At 46.8% G+C, this 26960-nt stretch overlaps 1 protein-coding gene across 1 annotated transcript in view; it reads right to left on the reverse strand.

Annotated features, from left to right (window-relative positions):
- Positions 1 to 244: 244 nt before the first annotated feature.
- Positions 245 to 26960, reverse strand: part of Znf862 (zinc finger protein 862) — a 31730-nt gene continuing 5014 nt past the window's right edge. The window contains exons 2-8 of the mRNA XM_076832081.2: positions 25799 to 25910; positions 22742 to 22846; positions 19593 to 20284; positions 18072 to 18246; positions 7416 to 7520; positions 4345 to 6456; positions 245 to 2938 (exon numbers count right to left, since the gene is read on the reverse strand). Of these exons, the coding sequence (XP_076688196.2) occupies positions 2838 to 2938; positions 4345 to 6456; positions 7416 to 7520; positions 18072 to 18246; positions 19593 to 20284; positions 22742 to 22846; positions 25799 to 25910 (3402 nt within the window). The 3' untranslated portion in view covers positions 245 to 2837. The remainder of the gene's footprint in view (positions 2939 to 4344; positions 6457 to 7415; positions 7521 to 18071; positions 18247 to 19592; positions 20285 to 22741; positions 22847 to 25798; positions 25911 to 26960) is intronic.

The raw sequence follows: 26960 nt of genomic DNA on the forward strand, positions 1-26960 counted from the left end.
GCAGGGAGATAATGGCACTCCTCACTACATCCTACTTTCACTGCGAACAGACTCTGCTCACCTCCAGGATCAGAAAGGACAGAGACCCAGACAATGCTGAAGGCACACACGTGCTTCCCTGCCCACCTGTTCTGGGCCCTGTCACCTCTTGAAAGAGGGGTGATCCAGCAAGCTCTGATCAACATCCCTCATCTCCAGAGTCTTAATCAGGGACTTAAAAAGCTTGTTTGAAATAAACTGCTTTATTCAGATAACAAAAGGTTAAGAATTGAACATGGTTTTTAAACCACATTTGTACATTGTTGAAACTAGAGAAGGCAAGGACACTCCTGGCCAGTCACCTTTGGTTTCTTGGCTATGAAGACGCTTGTGTGAGGGAACTGGTGACCTTGTTTCGAGCACCCTAGGGACTTGCCCTTTGCAACACACAGAAACAAAGCTATGGAGTTGGTTACACTCTAAGGTGCCCAGCTGGGACAGGGGCTAAGCTCCCTCACTCCCCCAGTCTCTATGGCTACTGAAATCAAGTGTCAAGTACAATGCTGGTTACTTAGAATGTCAGCCCTTGTGGGCATCAGTCATCAAGGAAGGGAGGGCCAAGGGCCAGGATTTGCGCCCTGGAGATGCTGTCAAAATTGCAGGCAGGGAAGGAGGTGGAGACAATGGCCAAAGGAAAGTGCTTCTCCTGCCTCACAGTGCCCCCCAGCTCATTTCCCTGTGAGGCAAACACAGGCGCATTTCCCACCAGGGTCTCCAGGGCCCAGACTCTAGAACATAGCCAGCCCCTGGACACAGAGCAAGAAGGCCAGCCTGGGCACTGAGGTTCTGACAGAAGGGCACTTGCCACATGGCCACCAGGGGTCCTCAACAAGAATGTCACTTGTCTTCTTTTCTCTTTGCCTTGAGGAGGCAAAGACATACTAGAGGTGGCCCAGGTCCCTTGAGAAACTTGGGGTAGGGCAACACCTGGGATAAACAGCATTTTCAGTTGCCGCTTCAGGGACCAATTCCTCTCCACCAGCGGGAGGCACTGGATGGTGACCACAGTGTGCTGAAGTGGAAAGGGAGGGCGCTTGCTTGCCTGACAGTCCCCTCGGCTCTAGAACATCCTTCCAGACTGCTCTGAAGAAAGCTACCCTGAATGCGCAGACTGGTGGCTCACTTAGGGGCTTTGAAGGGATGGAAGACCCATTGGAAGGGCACTTGCTGGAACATCTCTTGAGTCTGGAATCTCTGGGGTGGGGCTACAACCCCACCCCTGCCCTGGCAAATCCCTGAACTGCTCAAACGCAGGTGGGTGGGAGAGGGAGGTCTGTGCCCTAGGTGGCCACCTCCCAGAGCTGGAGGGTCGAAGGCCTGTGCTGTCCCTCAGCCCTCAGGCCCAGAGGGCTGGTGCGGAGATAGCTCCACAGGGTGGGGGCAGAAGGGGGAAGGAATTCCTGACTAGAGGAACATGAGGTGCTAAGGCAGAGTGTAAGGGGGTAACAGGAAGGAATGCAGGATCCAGGGCAGCTGCATAACAGTGAGGCACCTGGCTGACAGCATTTCACAGGCTTCCAGCACCTGTTGTCATAAGAATCAGGCTGACTGCTGGTCAGGGCGACTATGGGTACTTGCAGCATAGAGCAGGGCCCCCATGCAGGCATAAGGCAGGAGTGAGAAGCCCTCCCCTCAAATATTCCTTACTTCTCACCCATGGCTAAGGCAGGCAGAACCTGGACAAATCATCCCGCCCTGATGGGCAGGCCCCTGAGCCAGCAGAGGCCAAGCTGCTGCCTCCCCTGGGGAGGAAAAGTGCTTCACTCCAGGCTGAAGACAGCGGAGGAGACAAAGGACCTGGGCGTGCAGGAGGCCCTCTGTGCCTTTAGGGTCACGTTCTTAAGCTGCAGGATAACCACAGAGTCCCTGCAGGAGCCTGTTAGAAACTGCCAGTAGCTGAGCCCTGATGGGGTGATTCCACACATCTGGGTGGGGTACACTGAACAGGCAGCCCTGGTGGTTCCCAGCAGAGCCCCCCAAACAGGCTGCAGAAGCATGGGCATGCCTGTCCTGTTGAAGGTACATGTGGAGAGCACCTCAGCCTACAGCAGGACTCTGGGGGCAAAACTTACTGTCCCATTAAGGATGGAGACCTGGAGAGAGCCTTCTCTAATGGTATGGCAGACAGGGAGCCAGCAGGCACTTGGACTCTCTGCTGTACTGCATGGATGGGGAAACTGAGGCACAGAAAGGAAGGAATTGACCATGGCAAGCCACTGCCTGCAGTGGAGCTGGTCTGATCTCACATCCCCCAACTCCAGACTTGATCCCATGTACTCTTTTGTTGTGATGCTGGCCATGCCCAAGGGCTCCAGTGGCGGTGGGGGGAGCACAAAGCTTTCCTCCAGGGAAAGCACTCATCTCACCGTCCTGGAGCTGTGGAACAAAACCCATCTTGGTGCTGCACGCAAAGGGTTTTCCTCTGCTTCATCCTAAAAGCAGGCCCAAGTGCAGTAGAGAAATGCCCTGATATGCCCAGCTCGCTGGCTTATTTGGAGTGGTGAGGCACTGCTGTGCTCAGATACAACCGTGGGCAATTAGTGGCACACCTCCTAATTACCCTGTCCTTTGGGAATGCTAGTTTCAACCATCTGCCCACTTTCTGGGCCTTTAGGGGCATGTCTTCCAGGACATCCTAGAATCTGCAGAGGGCCTGTTCTCATAAGTTGGGGGAGAAGGGCCAGGGTCATTAGGGGATTCCCAAAGCCTTCTCCAGGCTGCCACTTGCTCAGAACCGTGTGTGGCCCCTGGGCTGGTGCTTGGTACAGGAGTCTCAGGAGGCTCCATGATGCAGTCCTTCAGAACCTCCAGGGCTCCCTGGAGGGTGGGACGGGTGGCTTCGGGGCCACAGGGCCCTCCATGTGGAGTGTTCCTATCCCCTCCTTCTTGAGCCCCGCACCTGTGCAGGAGAGGAGAATGACAAACAGACCAGGCAAAAGAACCAGCCAAGCATGCCCTCAGGCCTGCGTGCTGAAGACAGCATGCAGGACAGGCTAGGTGGCCCAGCACTGCACCTCGCAGCCCTTGTTCTGTCTGGTGTTTTTCCCTGGCAAGGGAGCTCAGCATTGGGCAGGGTTGTGTGTGGGAATCTGTCCCTAGCAGACATGTAGCAATGTCTGGAGGCACTTTTGATTGTCACAACTGGTGGGTACTAGTGTCCACACAATGCATGGAGGCTACCACAGGAAATATTCTGCTGAAGGGTCCACTGCCTGCCCAGGCAGGAGGGTGTCATCACATACAGCAGTTGTTTCCTCCCAGGTAGAGTACCTGGCCTTGTAGGCTGGACAGCTTGCTGGAGGGCACCCAATGGCGCCTTTGCCTCCTTCACCCCACGTTCCCTTAACTGATGTGTGCGGAACGCACTGAAGCACCTCTGGACTCTCAGTCTCTCATATAGGAGGGACTGCCTCCTGCCCCAGCTGTGGCTTCAGGGCCACTTGGCTTCTTGCAGAGCCTGAGTCCACCCTGGCACTCAGTCCCACTGCTGATGACCACAGGCACAGAGGTGAGAGAGAGAAGGCAAGAGGTGGTAAGGTGAACAGCTAGGAGAAGACACCACTCTGTCCCTGCTGAGCAAATGGGAACAGCCTGGAGGACTCCCGTGGCTTGGGCCTCTGCCTTGGTCTCAGTGACTACTTAAGAGGGAGATTTCTTGTTTACAGCTGTCAGTAGTGTGCCCTCTGGTGTGACATGGCTGCCCTCAGGCCTGTGACCAAAATGAGCTCTGTGGTCTAGGTGGCCGTTTTCCTGTTCTGTTCACTGCCTGAGACACCTGCCTTCCCTCTGCCTCATCTCCTCCACTGCCACCCTGACCCACGATGTCCTCTTCCCTCCTGCCAATCCCCACACAGCCCAGGGTTGACCCACCCTGCTTAGGACATGATGCCCTGCCCTGCCCCATCTAGTCCTCTAGCTTAATTTCTGCAGGCTTCACTTGGTGCCATCTGTATTACTGGTCAGACTGCTCTCAGGGTGGACTTACTACCTCTAAGATGAAAATCAGAGCCCCAGGAGGCTGACCTGCGCCCGGCCACAGCCAGGGTGGCTGTCGGGCTGCAGAACTGCACGTTCTTCTCACCATGCCTGCTGCCTTGAGCCTGTGCTCTGGTCTCTCTGGGTTGGGTACACATCTGTGAGGGTAGCTCCTATGTCTCTAGCATCCACTGGCCTGGCTGGGCAGAGGACCCTGGGAACTGAACCTCTTCTGTGGGCTCCCTCGCTCCCACTTCTGGCTCTGCATGGGACCTGGCTAATGAGGTTCTCTGCTTTGTCACCCTTGTGGGGAAACTGCCTTGTACTTACTTGTGTGGGAGCCGCCTGGCACTCGGGCGCAGGAGTAGACATGGCTGAAACGCCGGCCTGAGGAGGTCAGGTACCAGTGCTGGATGGCAGGCTGGGGGTCGTACTCTGTGACTGCCACACCGTTCACTGCTGTCATCATGAGCATGTTGAGCACCTCATTGGAGAGTTTGGTCCTCTCGTCGGTCCTGATCCGGTTCATGGCCTTGAACCCCCGCTCACAGCAGGAGGTGGAGATGGGCACACAGACCACCACAGCCACAAGCCTGCTCAGCAAGGGGAAGCGGCAGTGCTGGGCCAGGGCGTTTTTACACAGCATGGAGAACGGGAGGTTCTGGGCAGTGGCTTTTAGACCCAGCCACTCCTGCAGCAGCGCTTCCTCACTGTACCCTGTAGGAAGGGAGAGCTCAAAATACCTGGCAAGGCTGAGAATGTCATCATTCCCAAAGTGGGCCAGTTCAACCCCACTGGGCCAGGTCATGGTGTCAAATACCTCCATGCTCTTGAGCTGAGGGGGGCGGTCCACATCAAACCGCTGCCGGAGGTACTCGAGCCCAGTCAGGATCATTCTCTCCCTGTCAGCCTGGAACCGCTGCTCTGCCATCTCCATCCTCTCCAGGAAGACGCCATGGAGCTGCCCATCCTGGAAGCTGGCATTGAACTCCTCCTCCTTGGGTCCTGCCTGGTGGCGGAGGGTCTCCAGTGCCACGTAGGCCCGTCCCAGTGTGGCGTTCACCTCTGTGATCAAAACGATCTCCTTCTGGCACACCTCAGACAAGGGCCTGTAGATGCTAAGGAAGTCCAACAGGAAATGGCAGAATTTAATAAAATGGAAGCCCTTCATCAGCTTCAGCATGCCCTTGGCCCTGTGCCCAATCTGGCCCCCTGCTTCTGCCACACTCTGGAGGTGCCTCGCCAGGGCAGGCCAGCTCACAATGAGCGCATTCAGTGTGCGCCTCTTGCTGGCCACCCACCTGACCGCATTCAGGTCCTTTAGGCGGACGATCTCCTGCTCCAGGGCAGCCGCACCATCCTGCAGCTCGCTCAGTCTCTTGTTGGAGGACTGGTAAAACTTGAAGACAGTTCGAATGTGCCTATCACACTTCTTCACTAGGTCAATGCTCCCACAAGCATCCACCACAGCCAGGTGCAGCCGGTGGGCCACACAATGGACAGGCAACAGCTGGGGGATGATCTCCCGGAACTTCTCCATGAGGCCTCCTTTGCAGCTCAGCATGGTGGAGCCATCAGTCCCCAGGCCCACTACCCAGCCAGGCTTCCGGAAGGGGATGTCCAGCTCATCCAGGGCAGCAATGATGGTCTCAAAGTACCCATCCACTGTCTCACTGTAGAGAGGGGCCAGGGTAATGTATGACTCTTTCACTTCCATCTGCTTAAAGTAACGGATGTAGATCCCCACACAGGCCTGGTCGGAGGAGTCTGTGCAGCTGTCCAGCAACACACTCACACACGGAGAGTTCCGGATGTCACCAAGGATCTCCTTCTTCAGAGTCTCTGAGATGTACTTGATGAACTGAGTGCATGCGGTGCGATTTCGATACTTACCTAAAATCACAGTCCCAGTGCTCTGGAGGAGCTGCAGGACCTTCTCAAAGTCATTCAGGGGCCTGGAGTGGTATGCGATGGAGTAGGCAGCATTGAAGAAGTGTTCCATGTTGGCCATGAGGTCACTAGAGATCTCTGGGATTAGGGCAGCCTGAGGGCTGTCATCTTTGACGGCCACAGTGTTGACACAGAGTTTGTGTGCCTTGCTGACTTCGTGATATTTTAAAGTCTCCACCTTAAAAGGCCCAGTATAGCCTCGAACTAACCGAGATGATTTGTCATGGAGGGTAGGTCTCTCTCTGCAGACTGAACAAAAGAGCTTGGTCTCTGTGGGGTCAATTACTAACCACGGGAACTGCCCAAACCACGACCTCTGAATGGATCGGGGTCGGTAAGTCCTCTGGATTTTCCTAGGTCCTTCTGCTTCTACCTCACACGTGCTGGAAGGGCAGTAGGCATAAGAGTCCACAGGAGGAGCTGGAAGTGATGCCGATTCTGCAGCCCAGGATTGTGCATCTGCCTCTCTTTCTGCTACCATTTTCTTTTTCCCTTTGGGGGAAATAACACTGTGATTAGTTTTGCTGCCAGAGCTCTGCTGTCTTCTACCAGCTAAGATACTCCCAATCAATAAGTGCTCCTTATGCAAAGCAGAGAAGCTGAAGGTGACCCCTCTTTCTGGAAATCATTAGTGACTTCTATTTAACCCCTCACCATATTACTTGTGAAAGTCAATCTGGTGGGCTGGGGTTGTAGCTCAGTGGTAAGGCTGTCATATGTGAGATACTGGGTTTAATCCTCAACACCACATCAAGATAAATAAATAAAATAAAGGTGTTGGATCCATCCACAACTAAAAAATTAAAAAAAAACAAAACTAAAAAAAAAGAAAGTCAATCTGTCTCCCCAGGAGTAGTGTGTGTCCTTGTGGGTGCTTTTGTTGGCCTCCCCTCCTGTCCATCCTTTTAGCTACTCTGGGATCATATGATGCCTATGCTCAGAAGCTTAATCAATCACCCTTGGCCACAGATATTATTAAAGAAGTGGCATTAATCCTCTTGTGAAATGAGAAAAGAAGGGAGGTAGAGCACACAGGCAGCTACTAGCCAGCAGGTTGTGACTGAGATGCACAAAATTGCTCATTCTCACATTCCTTTCCTTATACTCTTGTCACTATACACCCAGGGGAGAGGGGAAGACAGGCTCGACACCTGTGGGCCACCTGGTTCCTCATGTCCATCATGTCCCCCATGTCGCTTCTCCTGCTAGCTCTGCCACAGAGTCCTTTGGCACTTCTGTTCATCAAAGAACCTCCTTTTCCCCTTATTGTCACAGTTCCTAGACCATTCACACCTGAGGGCAGGCCTTGTTTCTTAGTCACCTTCACCTACCCAGGGCCCGATGCACAACAGGTCCAGGAAAAACATGGCTGAACTAATGTCGTGTTACTTGTCATAGCTGTAAAGGCCCCTGCACATAAGACCTTCAGAATTCAGTGGGTGAAGACTCACCTGGGGACCGACCACTCCCCCACTTCAGTCCGATTGGGTCTCTGATCCAGGGGGCAGCTCTCCGTTCCAGTTTCGAGATCAAGTCTGGCTTTGCAGCGGCAGGCCCTGTTGCAGGAATGAAGAGTCACACTTTTGCCACTGCTCCAGACCATTATTCAGCAGCGCCTCTGCACCTGGCCCCCAGTCCATGCAGTGGGGTCTGTCTTTGGTCAGTCAGCCAGGGCAAGCTGAGGGCACACCTACCCAGAGTGCCAAAGAGATGGCTAGGGGCGCCCTGCCAGAGGAAGGCTCACTTCTGCAGCTCTGTGGGTCGGCCATAGGAGCCGGGGCCAGTGAGATGCATTCAGAGGGGAAGAGGAAAAACAGGAAAAGCAGAGGATAAAACTGAAGGAGAGCAAAGGCAGAGTGAAAAGGAAAGCCTCACAAGAAGTGGATGTCACCACCCACAACTGTCCCATGCATGCATCCCCTAGTGCACTTTAGGTGGCCAACTGCACAGGCTATTTGACGCAGCCTGAAAATTCACCACGTTCAATGGATCCTGAAATCTGAGTAAAAGAAAGTTACCCCTTATTTAAAATGTAACTATTTTTCGGGGATATGCTAAGAAATTGCTTCCTTTTTTAAAAATAAAGCCCATTACTATCTACTTACATGTTTTCATGTCTACATTAATGTGTATATAGACTTTTTTTGGAAGGGCATACAAGCAGTTGGTAACTTCTAAGGAGGAAGAAGGTTGGGAAAAGAGGGATTATTTTTTGCTACTCATCTTTTGGATCACTTAAATACATGTAAGTTTATTATGTAGGTATTTATTAGTATATTATCTACTGTGATAAAAAAATAAATTATTAAAGTGTGGCTGATTGAACTCACATCATTCTTGAAATATCTCTAAAATGAGAGTAAAGGAATAATAATAAAAAGACGCATAAGCCCAAGAGAAATATTGGACTAAAAAAAGCTGATACATTTTTAGAAGAAAAGGAAATAAAAGAGAGAACCAACAGATGCATATCCACACCTGCAGAGGGGGGGACAAGGAGAAGCAAATTGTTTGCAGCCCAAAATCCCAAAGAGATTAAGAACCAGCAGGCTCTGCTTGCTGTGAGGGAAGGGAGTGGGTAGGGAACGAGGGAGCAGGGAATGAGATCAAAGTCTACAGAGACCCCAGGACCTCTCAGCCATCCTAGGAAGCCAGGCAACACCATCACCTCACCTGGGGGGTGGGGAGAACAGAGATTCCACAGGAAAACCTACCAAGAAAGGCTCCAGATCCCAGGATGCTGAAGAAGCACGGTGCTAACGCCAGGACACACCAAGGCTGGGGGTGCTGCTGGCTCCAGGAGCCAGGGCTCGGCTCATACCTCCAAGCAGAGGCGAAGAGTTCGCTTTGCAGAAATAGAACTGCCCCTCGCTCTCCCTCCAAAACATCAACAGACAGTGTTGTGGACTCCTCAGTGAGACATCCAGGTTTGAGCTGGTCCCCTACAGTGTCACCTACTCTTTGTTGAGTTCCAGCCACATGCAGAGCTTCCCCTCAGTTTTTAAATAGGGCTGAACATAGAGAGAACTCTTCAAGAGACTCCAACATGAAAGAGAAAAACCAAAACAAGTAGGAAAAAGCCCTGGAAGAACTAAAGATCTTGCAGGGAGCAAAACAAGACTCCAAACAATCCAGAACCATATTCACAGGCTGGGGTATAGCTCAGTAGTCGGGTACTTGCCCAGCATGCGTAAGGAACGGGGTTCAATCCAGGCCACAAAAAAGACCAAAAAAAAAAAAAAAAAAAAAAAGCGTAAGAATTCACAGTGAAAAAAGTCATGATAGTCAACCACAAAAAAGCTTATAAAATAGAAAAACCCAATAGAAAAATTTTAAAAAATAGAATTGCTAAAAAATAAAACAGAGGAGACCTCTAAGAAAGTTCGGTAAAAAGGAGAGAAGCAGAACATGGGAAACAAAAAAAGCCCAAGGCTCAATTCAGAAAGTCCAATATATAGCTAATAGAGGAGTTTGGGGAAGAAAGAGAAGAGAATATATAGGAAGAAATCATAAAGGAAAAAAATTAAGAACAGAACACTTCCCTAAACTGCAAAGTGGAAGAAAAGCGCCCAACAGCCAGAACAAAAAATAAGTGGACTCCCATATAAAGGCATGTCATAAGACATTTCAGAACACTGGAATAAATTTTATAAGCTTTTAGAGTAGAATAAGTAGTGTTCAAAGATTTAGAAATACAATGGGCATTAGACTTCTCAACAGCATCAATAAAAACTAACAGAGTAATGCTTTCAGAATGGTGAGGAAAACGGGGCTCCAATCGGGAATTCTATGGCCATCAAGTCATCAACCAGCTGTGCAGGTAGAATAAGGCATCTGCAGGTAGAATAAGACATGTAGAGTCTTAAAGAAAAGAAATGTCCTCCTATCCACCCTGTCTAGGAGGCTACTTGAGGCAATTTGTGGAAGCCCGTCTACTTGTGGAAGTAGACGGGCTTCCACAAATTGAAGACACACATCATGAAAGAAGAGACAGGTCCAGGAAGTGGGGAAGTGACAAGGAGAGGCTAAGGCCACATTGTATGCCTGGCCCAGTAACTAGATTAATCACTAGTTTAGACAGAGCAAGGGAGAGGAAGGCCCAGTGAAGGAAGCCTCCAGAAAAAGAATAAGACCAACAGATCATATGATGTTCACCACGTGGAAAGACTCCAGAGGAGTTCTGTAACTCCACTGGATAATCTGGGAAGATTTGGAGAGAGGACAAATACTAGCAAAATAAAAATATGAAAAAATTCCAATTCCGGGGAGAAAGTCCTACAACAAAGAAAATATCACCATAATGTACTGCTTTGCTCAACAGGCAAATAACTTACATTGATGGAACCATGAAAGTGTGTGACACCTGTTCTGAGAGGACAAGGGAAGAGAAGTGGGCCTGGGAGACGTGAGAGGCATGTCTGCACTTTCCACAGTAGGAACCAAGAGATACATCTAAATCAACAAACAGAAGGAGCAGTGAACCCGGCAGCAAGGTCTTCAAGCATGGTCTGTCTGTCTGTCTGGGCTGGAGGCCCCAAAGTAGGAGCCAACCATCATCCATTCTCAAGCTGGACTATGGAGGCACACTTGGAAGGAGGATGGCCCTGGCCCTCACCCAGGAAGAAAGAATCAAGGAGCTAAAACTGGGTCAGGATATTGGGTATTAGAGATGTTTCTGGAAAAAGTTGTCAAGTGGATTATGAGTTTCTCTTTCCTACTATGGAGGGTGGTGTTTCTTTCTCCTAATTATAGAAAGGCATCCCGAGTTATGTCCCCTGGAGCTGTGGGGCTGGCCATGAATCCAGGCCTAGGAAGGGTTAAAGGCAGATGCTGAGAGTGGGTGCCCTCACAGGGGCCCTGGTGGAAATTGCCTACATTCCCAAGGTTTGTCTGAGCAAAGGACAATTATGTACTCTCCATGGTCCAGGTATGGGCCACGCAGGGAAGAGAAGAGGTCCAGAACCATACTTCAGAGGTTCTGCCATGATAGCTGTTTCCTGGTGTGATGGTCCCCCCATGAAGGAACCTAAGAAGAAAGTCAAAGAAGACATTTACCCATGTCAAGAGGTCCCTAGAAGCCAGGTATGATGGTGCCCACCTGTGATCCCAGCAACTCAGGAGGCTGAGGCAGAAGGAATGCAAGTTCAAGACCAGCCTCAGCAACTTAACGAGACCCTCAGGAACTTAGAGAGATCCTGTCTCAAAATAAAAAATACAAATGACTCGGGATGAGCTTAAAAAGTAAAAAGCACTCCTGGGTTCCATCTTGAGTACCACCCCCCTGCGGAAAAAAAAAAAAGGTCCTCAGTGACAGGGTTGGGAGGGGGTTGGTCTGTGAAACCCAAACATATCCAAAGAATCAGCTTTAAAATATCACAGTTGTAAAGAGCTGGTATCAGATGACGGGGAGGCCAGGTAAACCATTCCTGTACATCTCTTACTTACCCCATTTCCCTCCCAGGGTGCAGCAGAAGTCCTGGAATAAGCTGAGGGCAGGAAGACAATAGCCCTTATCTTTATTAAAAAACATTTATTTTTGTGGTACTGAGGATTAAACCCAGAGGCCACCTACCACTGAGCCACCCCTCAAACTTGTAATCCTCCTGCCTCAGCATCCCTAGTTGCTGGGATCACAGGCATGTGCCACCAGGCCCAGCAGCTCCTCTCTTCCTTTTATGATTCCAGATTCTAGACCTGAAGCAGGATGAGGTAGAAAGGTAAGGAACTTTAGTATTAATAGAAGTACACTTAGCATTAATGGAGGACTAGACTTTTGTGGTCTAGCTTTTTTTCTTTTTTTAGTAAAAATTTGATATAATCTCAAACTTAATAAAAGTTTCAATAGTAATACAAGGAATGCCAATTGTTTATATTTTGTCCCATTTTTCTTTCATGAGCTCACATGCACACTCACTCTTTGCATGTAGATATATGATTAATATTTTTCTGAACCATTGAGAGTAAATTGTTATCATGACCCTCCATCCTGTGTGTATTACTCAAGGACATCCTCAAGGGCAGCAGACAGAACTCTAACTTGGCATCGGTGATGCTCACACTGGCCTGATCTATTCCCTGCGGGTGTGGATACGATCTGTGAACAGGGGATGTCACTCCTGTGATCATTTTATGTTGGGTGACAAAGAGAGGGCATCCAGGCAGACTGGCCTCATTCCAGAGCCTTTTAAAAGCTGGGAGCTAATGGGGAAGCCAGAGTTCCGAAGCACAGGACACTCTGTGCACTGTTGCTGGCCTGAGAATGGATGTGGCCACAGGAGAGGAACTGCAAGTAGCTGTCGGGAGCTGAGAGATCCCTGCTTGACAGAAAGCAAACCAGGCCCTCAGCTCTACGACCACAAGGAGCAGGGTTTGTCACCAAGAGAGCCATTCTCCCCCAGAGCCTCTAGGAAGAGCTCCTGGGCCAGCATCTTAATTCTGGCCTGAAACCTTAAGCAGCAAGCTTTGCTGAGGCCACCTGGACTCTGACCTAGAGAGCTGAAAGACAGTGAGTGAGGGTGTGGGACTTTGTTCTATAGAAACGTGTGTCCTATACAACTAAAGCATATGACCCAAACCAGATTATTGAACATTGACATAATACTATTATCTAATTTACAGCTCACAACTAAATTCCTCTGCTTGTCCCCCAAATGTTCTTTATAGAAGTCTATTTTTGCCAGCCCAGCATCTGACCTGGCATTAGGCATGCGGCTGCCACAGCTTTTAGTCTCCATTAGTTTGGAAATGTCCGTCAGCCTTCCTTTACCCTCTTAATCAGGACATTTCTAAAGGGTGCTGCACTGGACATTTCACTCATTACCTAGAGGATGTTCTGCTGTCTGGGTATGACAAGAAAAAGTCACAGGCCCTGTCCTAGATTTGACCCAGAGGTGAGAGAGAAGATCCCCAGGACTGACGTGCAGCTGTGGTGACGAGAGCGCCAAGCTGTTTTCTGAATGCACCTACCCAAGCTACTCTGTAGACTAATGGCCAACAGATCACCTAGAAATAGAAGGAACTGACTGGAAAACACAGTTCAAAGACTTTCAGGAGGAGGACTCCAAATCAAGGCAGGACAGGGGACCGTCAGGTTGGCATTATAAGTCTTACTGGGACTACTTTGATTAAAAACATAATTTTGAAGAAATATTTTAAAAGAATAATTGGAAAAAAACAACCAACCAAATACCTGCAAATATACTCTGTTTGCCTCAGATTATATTTCCCTTGGGGACTGTCCACCTTTGGCTGCCACCAGCACCCTGGCCCCAGGAGCAACCAAAACCTTTTCTTTCTGTTTCCTTCAGAATAAGTGACAAAGGGAATTTCCAAACAGACTTTCCTAAGCTCTAGTAATGAAAGGGACCAAGGGGACTAACCACTGTGAATGCACAAGCACAAACCAACACACTCCATAAACATCCAAAAAGAGGACTTGGCTTGCAAAGGAGACTTCTGATCATTCTGGGCTGACCTCATCTGAGGCTAGCGGACCCTACCCCACTTTCCACTATGGTCAAAGTCAAACCAGAGTTTCAAGTATGAAAATAAAAGAATATCCAGAAACTTTGCACAGTGATAATTAAAATAGCTGTAAAAGAGTGAGTCCACTGAACAGGAAACATTAAAGATAAAACAGAAGGGTGGAGTAGAGCAGAATGGTAGAGTGCAAGACCCTGGGTTCCACCCCCTAGCACTGCAAAACAGGGTGGGAAAATAGCCTCTTTCCCCATAATCAACATAATCAAGATGAATATTCTTGCCAGGCAGAGCAGCACATACCTGTAATGCCAGCAACTCAGAGGCTGAGGCAGGAGGATGGAAAATTCAAAGCTAGCCTCAGCAACTTAGTGAGGCCCTAGCAACTTTGTGAGACTCTGTCTCAAAATAAAACAAAAAGGGCTGGGGATATAGCTCAGTAGTTAAGCACCTCTGGTTTCAATCCCAGTACCAAAAAAAAAAAAAAAAAAGTTCTTGTAAGTTCAGCACTATTGATAAGACAGCTGGCAAGGCCCAGGAATATGTGGCAGGTGAGTAGGTATAACCTGGAAATGCACATCTGTCAAAAAGCTTCAGTCTATGCTAAACTAATAGAAATTATTATCAAGCTAGGAGTGGTGGCACACACCCATACTTCTAATGACTCAGGTGGACTGCAAGTATGAGGGCATCTCCGCAATTTAGCAAGACAATTTGGTGAGACTCTGTCTCAAAATAAAAAATAAAAAGGGCTGGGGATATGGCTCAGTGTTGCACCCCTTGGTTCACACCAAAATCAAATAAATATTCATCTCACTCTAGTCAGAATGGCAGTTATCAAAAATACAGACAACAATAAATGTTGGTGAGGATGTGGGGGAAAAGGCGCACATTGCTGGTGGGACTGAAAATTGGTGCAACCAATCTGGAAAGCAGTATGGAGATTCCTTAGAAAACTAAAAACAGAACCACCATTTGATCCAGCTATCCCACTTCTCGGTTTATATTCAAAGGACTTAAAAACAGCATACTACAGGGACACAGCCACATCAATGTTCAAAGCAGCTCAATTCACAATTCCTGAACTGTGGAAGCAATCTAGATGCCCTTCAAAAGATGAATGGATAAAGGAACTGTGGTATATATACACAATGGAATATTATTCAGCATTAAAAATCATGGCATTTGCAAGTAAATAGATGGAGTTGGAGAATATCATGCTAAGTGAAGTAAGCCAATCCCCAAAAACCAAAGACCAAATGTTCTCTCTGATAAGCAGATGCTGATCCATTACGGGGAGGGGAGAGGCATGGGAAAAATGGAGGAACTTTGATTGGGCAAAGGGGAAGGAGGGTGGGGAGGGTGCAGGGGGCAGGAAAGATAGTGGAATGAGATGGACATCATTAGCCTGGGTACATGTATGACTGCATATATGGTGTGATGCTACATTGTGTACAACTCTAGAAATATAAAGTTGTGCTGCAATTGTGTACAATGAATCAAAATGCATTTTTCTGTCATATATACCTAATTAAAATAAATTATAAAAACCACAAAATTAAATAAATAAATAAATAAGGCTGAGGATATAGCTCAGTGGTTAAGCACCTCTGAGTTCATTCAATCCTCAGGACCAAAAAAGAAAAGAAATTAATATCAACATTGTCTGTATTAAATTGAGACTGTCTGTTTAAAAATAGGCTCAATAGTGTTAACTCTAAAAGAACATTTTCTTTTTCAGTTGAAACTCTAATTGTGTTTTCAGCTGTAAACTCTGATAAGAAGCAGTCAAAAACTGAGTTCATTTCAAGAAGAAGTTCTACTTACCAAAAAATAATTAAAAAAATGCAAAATAATATTTGGTTTTTAACTCTTAAAGCATTTGTCACAGGGAGCTCAAGTGTAGGCAACTAAAAGAAATAATCCAAAGTAAAAATATTGATTAGAGAATCTTCACTATGTTTTAACACTGTTTTCTACCCTAATTATTGGCCTGATTCCTTTTAAACATACAAATCACATATGCCTGGCTATGTTTACAATTCCCAGGCTCCGTAACATGCTTTTACTTCAAACAAGAGAAAGTATTTAAGTTGGAGGAGGGTGAAGAGAGACTGGCTGGACATGAACTGAAGTACCTCACAGGGATCCCAAGTGCGGTTCAGACCCAGGACTCCGCACTGCTTTCAGTTCAGGACAAGCCCACTCTCCATAATGTGGGAGACCAACCTCCCACGTGACTGAGTTAACTCCCCTGCTGGGCGATGTGGCATCAGGCACCCATGCTGCTAGACTGCTCGGCTCTTCTAGGGTACGAGTGACCGTCTTCGAGTGACTGTGTCTTTGTGCCCAGATGTGTCTTGCTACCTCCCCATGGGTGGAGATATGCTCACCTGTTCCTTTGTAATATAACCCCTTGCCCTGTTTAGGATAGCATGTTCCATGGAAGTGCCTGGTATGTGTTCCCTTCTCTTACTGTGCCCTTGGGTGTGGCCTACCCAGACGTCAGTCAACTTGCTGACAGTGGACATCATGAAGATAGACTCAGCCCCCTGAAACCTGACCTCTTGCCTCATTTGAATAGCTTCCCTCAATAAAAGGGATCAGCGCGTGCTTTCTCTCTCTCTCTCTCTCCCTGTGGACCCTTAAGGTCAGAGGAGCCGTCCCAGAGACCCCAAAGAAAAAGGTATTTATGTCTCTTGTGTGGTTATTTTGTGCAGCCCAGTCAGCCCACTTTTCCTGGAGCCTTTTAGTCGCAGCACCATAAAGCCTTCCTAATTCCTGATCTAACCCACAAGCAAATTAGCTCCCCGTCCTCTGATTATATTTTTTGCTCACTGAACAAAACTTCACCAAGTCTAAACTATACTCCAATTTCCCCTACTTAGTGAACATTTCCCCACTTCCTAACTCAAAACAAAGAAGAGAAAATTTACAATGCTTAGCTCATGTGTCAAAATACAAAACCTGTGGGATCAAGTACAGGCTAAACAAGATAGAGCTAGCACCCACTGCACTGCAAGGAGCCTGCTCTCCACAGTGACAGCGACCTGTTCCTTTCATAACTCTTCACAGGAGCTCCTGTGCTGCTGCGCGTTACTTTAATGGAAAACCCAACTTTTGCCGGTGTATACATTCACAAATCAATTTCCTCTGGTTCTCATTGCTTCTCAGCACAGCAGGGTAGCAACTATCTTTGAAGGTACACTGTGTTCAAGTGCCCTGGACCCAAATACAAAACTTCTGTCACCACAAAATAAACCATGACTTAAGCCATTTCTGAATGTTTGGGAAGCCATTTACGAATTAGGGACAATTGTGGTGTGGGTGCACATGTACTTGCCTAGCATGTGCAAAGCCTGGGTTTGATCACCACACTGTAAAAAGACTGATGAACAATGATTAAAAACAAATACACAGGGCAATAATATTTAGAAAATAGTCTAGATCTTAGCTGGAGTGTAAAAAAAGGGGCATGAAATCATTGAAGTCATATTATCCTTGCTGCTTAAGTCTACAAAAGTCTGACGTGGGTTATTGCTGCAATTCCTAAGTTAACATAGCAGCCCGCTCTGGCAAGCTTCTACTGTGATACCAGGTATAGGCTGGTAAAATGAAGAAAGAAATACAAGCTCTGGAAGATGAAAAGCTGTCTTCCCATCTTATGCTGCATAAGAACCTTGGGAGTCTGCAGGAAGGAGGGAAAGTGAAGAAGAAAAAGACACAGGGGAGGATGATGCGGTAGCCATCACTACCTCCATAACTCCCCATGCTGCATGCCCTCACCTAGTGAACTGATGCCCAAGGCTGCCAACCTGTGCTGGCACCTGGGTGAAATGGAGGAGCCTCAGCACTGCTGCACAGACAGGAGCATGGGACCCACCGAGAGGCCCTTTTACCTCCAGCCTTTGCTCCTGCTGTCATGCAAGATGCCCTTCCTCCTTCCTGCGCACCTGGTTTTGACTCTGTTTAAACAGATCCTCCCTGTGAAGAGATCCTGATCCCTTCCTCCCACACCCAGATTAACAGGGCCCTACTTCAGTGGCCCCAGGGCAGTCTTTCTTGAAGCTCCTATGGAGGTTGCCTGTGTCATTTGACAGTTTCTCATCTAAATGTTTACCTCTCAAGTAAGTCCCTTGAAATCAGAGGCCTTGGTTTGTGCTTGTTCATTAGCACTTATGGAGACAGTCCATAAGTGTTTGGTGGAGGACAGACAGGTGGATGGACAGGTAGACGGATGAAGAGGTGACAAAGTACAGTATTCCAAAGCAGAGAGAGTTCTGAGTAACAAAAGACATGAACCCTCTCTGCCCACAACAAGGGAAGAGCAGAAATGGGAAGAGGGCGACAAGCCATAGATGTTTATGTGGGTTCTGAAGTCAATTGATGTTGGCATATAAAAGAGTACAGGAAGCCAGACATGGCGGTGCATGCATTAATGCTAGCAATTAAGGAGGCGGAGGGAGGAGGATTGCAAGTTCAAGGACAGCCTCAGCAACTTAGCAAGATCCTGTCTCAAAAAATAAACAGTGCTGGGGATGTAGCTCAGTGGTAGAGTGCTGACAAGACCCTGGATTTAATTTCCAATATTGGGGGGGAAAAAAGAAAAAGACTACAGGAAGCTTTACCCAGGGATGCCAAGAGCTCATAGTTCATCCGCATCACGTCTCTGTACAGCTCCTTCTGCCACTTGTCCAGCAGGCCCCACTCTTCCCGGGTGAAATACACTGCCACATCCTCAAACACTGCCGGGAGCTCCCCAAACACCACAGGAACCTCCAGCAGCCCCTCTTCAGGAGGGTCCTGCAACAGAGAGCAGTGCTGCTCAGCTCACCTTTGGAGTCAGATACCACTTATCACTTCCAGCAGCCTTTGAGAAGCCTACCAGGAGACCCAGATGCATGCTGAGGAATCAATTTCTTCACCGGAAGTCAAAGAATCAAATTTGTGAGGCCCAGAATTATTAGGTAAAACCAAATAGGCCTCAGTCAGATCCTAGGATCTCCTGGGAGAAAACAAAAACACAGGGGTAGGAATTTCAGTGGAGCCTCTAACTGCACCCTGTCTTCTAGAGTCCTAATAGGGGTGCCCTCTGCTCTTCCATGACTATAGAGGGGACTGCCTGCCTCTGGGAGCGTCGGTTGGGCTTTCCCTATGGGACATGAAGAAAGACAGCAAAAAGAATTATGGATACTTATAATCAGTGACTAAGCTTACACATGTCTTACTGCTAAAGAATTCAGATTATAAAGGTTTGACCTGTTTACTGGCTTCCAATACTGGAAAAAAAAAAAAAAAAAAGAGAGAACATAAAGAGAATGAGAAAGAAACTTTGCTGTTTTTCAGGACTCTGGAAAAATTCATGCTTACTAATTTCAGCTGGGTTCCTTATGGTGCTAGCTCTGAGGCACACCCAGACTACTCTCGCAGGACTCTCAAAGGAGCACTAACAGTGGTTGATTGTAACATCCTACTCACACGCAACAGTTCAGAATGGGGAAAATTCCAACTAACACGGCTTCCTCAGAAACCAACTTTCCAGGAAAACTATAATTCAAAATAAACAAGGCAAATGCTAGAGTTGTTTAGGACCCAAGCAGCACTACAGGAAGCAGAAGGAAAGCAGGAGCAGGTGGTCAAGGGCCCTGGGCAGAGTCCCGCATTTACAACACTTCTCCTGAGGCTCCGTCTCCTGACACGGTGAGTTACTAACACCAGCTCCACAGCTTCCTAACAACATTAGACAAACTATCATACAGCATGTTTGAAAAAACTATGCAGAGTTTAAAGGTGTTACATCACTCCAAGTTGAAGTTGAAATTTTAAAAATACTGATTATTTAAGAACTCTGTGGTCACTGTGTGATTGTGGATTATTTCTTGAATTTTGTAGGTTTTAGATTCTGGATAAAGATTATCATTCCTTATATCAGAAGTTAGATGTTCTAGTTGGGTGCGGTGGCAGATGCCTGTAATCCCAGCAGCTCAGGAGGCTGAGGCAAGAGGATTGAGAGTTCAAAGCCAGCCTCAGCAATGGGGAGGGGCTAAGTAACTCAGTGAGACCCTGACTCTATATAAAATACAAAATAGGGCTGGGGATGTGGCTCAGTGGTTGAGTGCCCCTGAGTTCAATCATTATGTATGTATTACCTGACTGCAGAATTCAATAGCGTCATTACACAAAATGTTAATGTCTGAAGAGATGTCACTGGTGATTTCTTTTTGTCTCACGTCTGAAATGTAGTCTAGATACAATGCAGGATTTGCTGCACTCCCTCCAGGGTCCTCTAGTTCTGCTCTCGAGCTTGGCAGGAGGTTGGCCATACTATCAAAGTCTTCCAGAGGCCCTGGGGGGTAGAACATGGGATAATCTGCTGTGAAGAGGTGCTCAGAGCTGGCCAGGACCTCTGAAGAACTATCCCTGATGCTCTGGAAACGGGCTGCCCAGATGGGGTCCCTGGCAGCCAGGGCATTGACACAGAACATATGGGCTTTGCTCTTGGCATGATATTTGAGAGTCTCCACCTTGAATGGTCCTGTGTAACCTTCTATTAATCTTGACCGTTTGTCCCTGACAGATGGGTATTCTCTGCAGGCACAGCAAAACAGAGCTGTCTGTTCCTCATTCATGATCAACCATGGAAACTGTGCAAACCATGACTTCTGGATAGATCGGGGTTTCAGAGGTTTCTTGCTTCTCCCTGTCCAGTCTCCCTTGATGGTGTTACTCTCCACACTGCAGCGGCCAAGGCAAGCTTTCTTCTGAGGTGGCACGTACAGTCCACCTTCCCTGGTAGCACCCTGCACATCCATTTCTCCCATGTAGCCCACCTGATCTTTTCCTTTAAAAAGAAGAGACAAAAGGAATTTGCTTTGAAATTCTATGATCAGAGCCACCACAATTCACAGTGGATCTGCTATGAAAGGTGGAAAGCATATGCTCAGTCCAAAGTGACACAGCCTGTGTTCTTGTAGGAGCAATACCATACTTGAATTCTCCATTTCTAGTTTCTTGGAGTTCCCAGGTCCACCTTGCCTAATCCAGAAGAAGAATCCTTGTCGGGAGCTGAGCACCCCCTGGCTTTGAGTGATGGAAATGTGGAGACTGGCTTCCCTGACCAGGAGGCAGGTGGATCCCCATTTCGGCTCAGCAGAGGAGCACAGCTTTGGGAGTGGGTGTTACCCAGTGGGAATGGGCTGTCTCTTGTAACATGAAACCTCTGCCTTATATGGATAGAATGTTCTTTTGAATAGCCTACCTCTCTTTCTTGCCTTCCTTGCCTCCTTTGTGGGATCTGGGTCTGGGGGTCACAGAAACCAAAGAAAAAGGCATTTCTCTGTCTGTGTGTCATTAATTTGTGCCAGCCCAATTCTCCTGAAGTGACCCTGACTGGTTTAGTTGTGTGTAGGATATGCTGACAGATATGTGTCAGACATGCTTTAAGCAAACCCCTTTTAAAAAAACAATTTAAAGGAAACATACACCCAGCCAAAGGAGATCTTTGCATTTTGATCAATACAAGCTAAGACAGCAGTGCAATCTTCAGGGGTTCAGAACTCACTTATTTACTTACTTTGGTGGCATTGGGGATTGAATCAGGGCCCTGAGCACATGAAGCATGTGCTCTATCACTGAGTCACACCCCCAGCTCTCAGAACTTACTTATGGATAAGAACATGGATATAAGAAAACACAGGGTTAAACTTGGTCATTAAAGCCAGTTAACTAGACTCCTTGCTCTCCAAGAGCCCCCTGCTGTGGTAGGCCTAACAGAGAGGCATCAGCATCCTGTACCTTTAGGGCAAAAGTTACTTATCCCCTGGGCACTATTTTTATCTCCAGATAGTTTTACCTAAGCTGTGATCCATCTCTGAGTACAGTGGTCCCCTGTGGTCTACAGTGAGTACATTCCAAGGTCCCCATGGATTCCTGGGCCATGGACACCAAACTCTATATACTACGTTTTTTCCTATCTATACATGGATGGGATACAGTTTAATTTATAAACTAGGCACAATAAGAAATTGACAACAATAATAAAGTAGAATAATGATAACAACATAAGTATGAGAATGTGGTCTCTCTCTCCTTCAAGTATCTTACTGCTTGTTACTGGCCATGGTTGGCCACGGTGACGAAACAGTAGGAAGTGACACCATGGACAAGGGGACTGCTGCACTTCTACTTGGCGAAGCTGATACAGGCTCCAGCAAAACCCAACTTCCTCTTTCCAAAGAGGTGAAGACTCTCATAATCTCATGAGGATTTTTCTTCTTCAAGCTGCACTAGAAGTTTCTTTTTTCCCTCCTTCCTTGAAATGTACCTTAGAAACTCTAACATACTAAAGCCATTTCTTCTGCATCAACATAAGTTTAGATGGCCAATGGCCAAGAACTAGGCATTGGCTCCAAACCAATGGACCTGTCTATAAAACAGTTAACCCCAAGAGCTCAAAGGTGTTAACACAGTCAACAGGCTCCAAATGTGATGTGAAATCAAACAAAACAAAGGAGCCTCTTTATTTATTTATTTGCCTGTTTGTTTATTTACAGTACTTGGGCTGAGCTCAGGAGAGCTCTACCACAGTACAGCCCTAGACATTTTTATTTTATTTTGAGACAGTTGCCCAGGTTGGCCTTGAACTTGTAATCCTCCTGCCTCAGCCTCTCAAGCAGACAGAAATAGCCAGGATTATGGGTGTGCATCCCCATACTTGGCTTCTGTGATTCTTTATAGTCACAAAGCAGTCTAGAGCTGACTCTGGTCCATTTGAGAAACCACAGGGAGAGCAAACTTTTGTGATTCAAATCATATAGGCTTATTCCCCACGTCCTTCTCCCATAGGAGGAGTTGGGTTAACTCTCATCTTACATAACAAGTTGCCATCTGCCTGGCTCTAGCTAAGGCAACTGCAGAGAAGCTTATCAAACAGGAGAGGAAAGAAAAATCTCTAGGACTTAGCAGACGGCTGTTTCTTCATTCCTTCACTCTTCCCTCATTTGCTGATTATCTATGGTACATGTACTGTGTGCCAGACATCATTACAGGCACTGGGAATATGGTAGAAGATGAGAGAACCACACCTTCTGGGAACAATAAACATATACTTCAGGGTAGAAATCAAAGACAGGGAGCCAAGAGGGCAGAGAACACTGGGAGAGGCGTGCATATTCAGATAAGGTGACACCCAGGGGAAGAGCAGACTTGCAGATATGTCCGTACTCTATAAGAATGGTCCTGGTACCCCTCCCTGTTCCCTCCTGCTGAGCTCTGTCTCTGGGGCATAGGCCACACTCACCGGGGTGATGGTCCAGGAGACTCCTCTGGCCTTGGACATTGCCTGGCCATGGTTTGGACACTTTCCCAAACTCACAGAAGAGCTCAGGGCTGGTAACAGTTGGGTCTGAGTTGGAAACAGAGAAGAGCAAGTAAGAGTGTGCCTCTAGGCCCAGTATGAAGTCGGGTCCTGCTGGGGGACACTCCTTGGCATTGTGAACACAACATTGTGTTCTCTTGGTGTCGTGGGCGAGGAAAGTAGGAGCGGGTGATTTAGCATAGTAGTTTAGAAACTCTGCAGAGAGAACCCTGAGAGAATGGGGACACAGGTAAAAGCAATAAGGGACTAACAGTGTGAAATATAATGGTTCAGTTGGATGCTCTCAAGCCCAAATGGTGAGGGGAACCTGATACTACAACTGAGGAAACCGGACTGGGCATGGAGGTTGTGGCAGCCTAGAGGACCCTGTAGATGGGGACAGTGGTTACTCAATTCCAGAAGGCTACTGCACAGAATGCAGACTCAGAGCTGTCACACAGTCCTATTTGTTAAGAGAAGCCAGACATCCTTATTTTTATATGAAAATTCTTAATGGCTGTTATGGTTTAGATGTGGTGTTCCCCAAAAGCTCATGTTTGAGACAAAACAAGAAGGTTTGGAGGACAAATGATTGGGTTATAGCCTTAACCTAATCAGTGAATTAATTCCTGATGGGATTAACTGAGTGGTGACTGGAGGCAGGTGGAGTGTGGCTGGAGGAAGTGGTTAACTGGGGATGTGGCTTCGGGATATATATTTTTATCTGGAGAGTGGAGTCTCTCACTCTCTGATTCCTGATCACCATGATGTGAACTGCCTCCTTCCATCACACTCATCTACCATGATGTTCTGCTTCACCTTAAGCTTTGAGGAATGGACTCTGCTGTCTATGGATTGAGACCTCTGAAACCATGAGCCCTCAAATAAACTTTTCCTCCTCTACAGTTGTTTAGTTGGGTCTTTTAATCAGAGCAGTGAAAAAGCTGACCGAAACAGAAATTGGTACTGAGAAGTAGGGTCGTTGTTATGCTTAACCTGATCATGTGGTTCAGAAGCTTTCTGAGCTTTTTTGAATTGGTGAGAGGAATTTTGAGATATTTAACAGTGCAAGCTGGAAATGCTTTAGGTTGTTGTAAGCGGAGCTTAATGGCCGATTCTAGTGGAGGTCAGAAGACCAGAATGCCAATAGGACCATAGACATTAAAGACAGGGCTCAAGAGGGTTCAGAGGATGAGTCTATTGGAATTGGAGTAGAGGCCCTTTGTTATGTTCTGGCTGAGAAGCTGTCTTCATTTTGCCCATGTCTAGAGACTTTCTGTGAGGCTGATTTTAAAAGCAATGAACTTCTTAATCTGGTGGACAGCATTCAAGAAGTGGCATGGGTATTGCTGGTGGCTTTTAGCCAAGGTTATTGTGATATTCAGGAGCAGAGAGTGGAGCAGAAATATTTGAAAACTTGGACCTGAAAGTTGGGAGTAAAACTGGGGCAAAACAAAACAACTATAATCTTTAAGTCTAATCTGAGCTGCTACTATGCACCTTCTGGCTTAAGAGAATCCATGGTTTTCCTGTGCCTTTAGCAGGCACAGAAAGACTAACCCAGCTGCAACCTCTCCACCAATAGAAAGCTCTTTGCTCTTACTATGCCTTCATTCTTTCTTCATGGAAAGAGAAGATACAGGCATGGGAGACAGTCATCCAACTGCAGTCAGGGAATACAGGTTGGCTCCCCTCACCTGAAAAGCTTGGTGTCCAAAGTATTTCCGTTTTTGGAACATTTGCAAAGACTTTACTAGCTTAGCACCCTTAATCTGAAAATTCAAAATCCAGAAAGCTCTTTCTTTTTCTGGTGCTGCGGACTGAACCTAGAGGTGCTCTACCATTGAGCTACACTCTCAGTTCTTTTTTAAAAATTTTATTTATTTTATTTTGAGACAGGGTCTCGTTAAGTTGCTCAAGCTGGCCTTAAACTTGTGATCCTTCTGTTTCAGCCTCCCGAGTCACTGGGATTACAGGCATGTGCCACTGCATATGGCATGAAATCCAAAATCTTTTGAGTGCAGGTGACTCTTAAAAAAAAGTTCTAGACTTTGTGGGCATTTCATATTTTCAATTTTTGGATTAGGAATGCTCAACCTCTATAATACAACATACACATGTTGATACAACCACTCTTTCCTTGGTACAGAAAATCTACCCTCAGAAGCAGAGAAAAGAGCATTTAAAAAATAAAGGATGGGCTGGGGTTGTGCTCAGCAGTAGAGAGCTTGCCTAGCGCATATGAGGCTCTGGGTTCGATCCTCAGCACCACATAAAAATAAATAAATAAGTAAAACAAAGCTATTGTCTAACTACAATTAAAACATAAATTAAAAAAAAAAACATAGAGGAGATGAAAGATACCTACATTTGTACAAAGTTTTAAACTGTTTAATCTCATTAAATCTCTAGGCAATTCTAAGAGAATGACCAAGGCTTATAAAGGCAAAAGGAATGCCAGTATCCAGTGGCAGAATTTGTAGAGACCAGATTTCCATGGCAAGTCTGCTGCTCTTCCCACTACTGTTTACTAACCCCACAGCCCTATGATCTTTGCAGATTCACAGATTAGTCTTTCTACTGGGGGATATTCTGAGGCATCCAGAAGACAAACCTCAAGGTATCCTTGGCAAGCCAGACTTCCCTAACCTCCTCATCAGTTTAAGGGGAGAAGGGAAAGGGTGGTGTGTAGTTTGCAGGAAAGTAAGATATGAGACTGAGCAGACAAGTCATGTAAAAATTCCTACAAAGGGACACACCTTAATCCCAACAACTCAGAGGCTAAGGCAGCAGGGTTAAAAGTTTGAGGCCAGCCTCAGTAACTTAGCAAGGCCCTCGGCCATTTAAGGAGACCGTGTCTCAAAATTAAAAAAAATAAAAATAAATTAAAGGGCTGGGGATGTAGCTCAGTGGTAAAGTTCCCCCAGAAAATTCTCCAATATGTCTTGGCCTGGTTGGGGATCTACACTGACAGTGGTGGAGACATGTAGAAATCCATACCAAGTGGTGGCACCAGCTTGTCAGAACCATAGAAGTCCTTCTGCTGCTGACTCAGCAGCATCCATTCCTCCTGGAGCAAGTACACAGTGATATCATCAAATGTCACAGGAGCCTGCAAGGAAAAATGACACCTGTGAAGTACCAACTTCTTCCCGAGATTGGCCTTCCATACAGTGTTCACAACCACCCAAGGCACCCCTACTCTGGGAATTTACCAGATTTGGGGTTGGGGGTGGAGGCACAGTCAATTTACATGCATGACCTACTCACTCCCTGGGTGCAAATCACAGTGAAAATAAGGCACGTGGTTCTTTAAGTGCCACTCAGTGAAACGAAGTACAGCCATAAAGAAAACTGACTGAGGAACTTCCAGATGTTTCCCTGCAGCTCCTCACCTGCTTCCCACACTCCCCATTACCTCTCTGCCAAGGATTTATTTACAATTTATGGCACACTCTTTTAGAAAATCTTTTTTTTTTAAAGAATTTTAATATTTATTTTTTAGTTTCTGGCGGACACAACATCTTTGTTTGTATGTGGTGCTGAGGATCGAATCCGGGCCGAACATATGCCAGGTGAGCGTGCTACCGCTTGAGCCACATCCCAACCCAAGAAAATCTTTTTTTTTTTTTTTAAATACTTTTTTAGTTATACATGGGCACAATATCTTTATTTTGTTCATTTATTTATTTTTAACGTGGTGCTGAGGATCAAACCCAGTGCCTCACATATGCGAGGCAAGTGCTCTGTCACTGAGCCACAACCCCAGCCCTCAGAAATTATTATTTTTTTAAGAAATTTACACACACACACACACACACACACACACACAGTTGCTGATGGACCTTTATTTATTTATTTACTTACTTACTTACTTACTTACATGTGGTGCTGAGAATTGAACCCAGTGCCTCACACATGCTAGGCAAGTGCTCTACCACTGAGCCACAACCCCAGCCCCAGCAAATCTTTTTTCAAAAAATATATTTATTTATAGATGGATACAATACCTTTATTTTATTTGTTTATTTTTTAACGTGGTGCTGAGGATCAAACCTCACTGCTTCACATGTGCTAGAAATACCACTGAGTCACAACCCCAGCCCCTTCTTTTACAAAATCTTGGACATGGCAAATTTTCACCCTGGAAGATGTTTCAGAT

The sequence above is a fragment of the Callospermophilus lateralis genome, chromosome 1 (genome assembly GCF_048772815.1).
Source record: "Callospermophilus lateralis isolate mCalLat2 chromosome 1, mCalLat2.hap1, whole genome shotgun sequence".
Taxonomy (NCBI): domain Eukaryota; kingdom Metazoa; phylum Chordata; class Mammalia; order Rodentia; family Sciuridae; genus Callospermophilus; species Callospermophilus lateralis.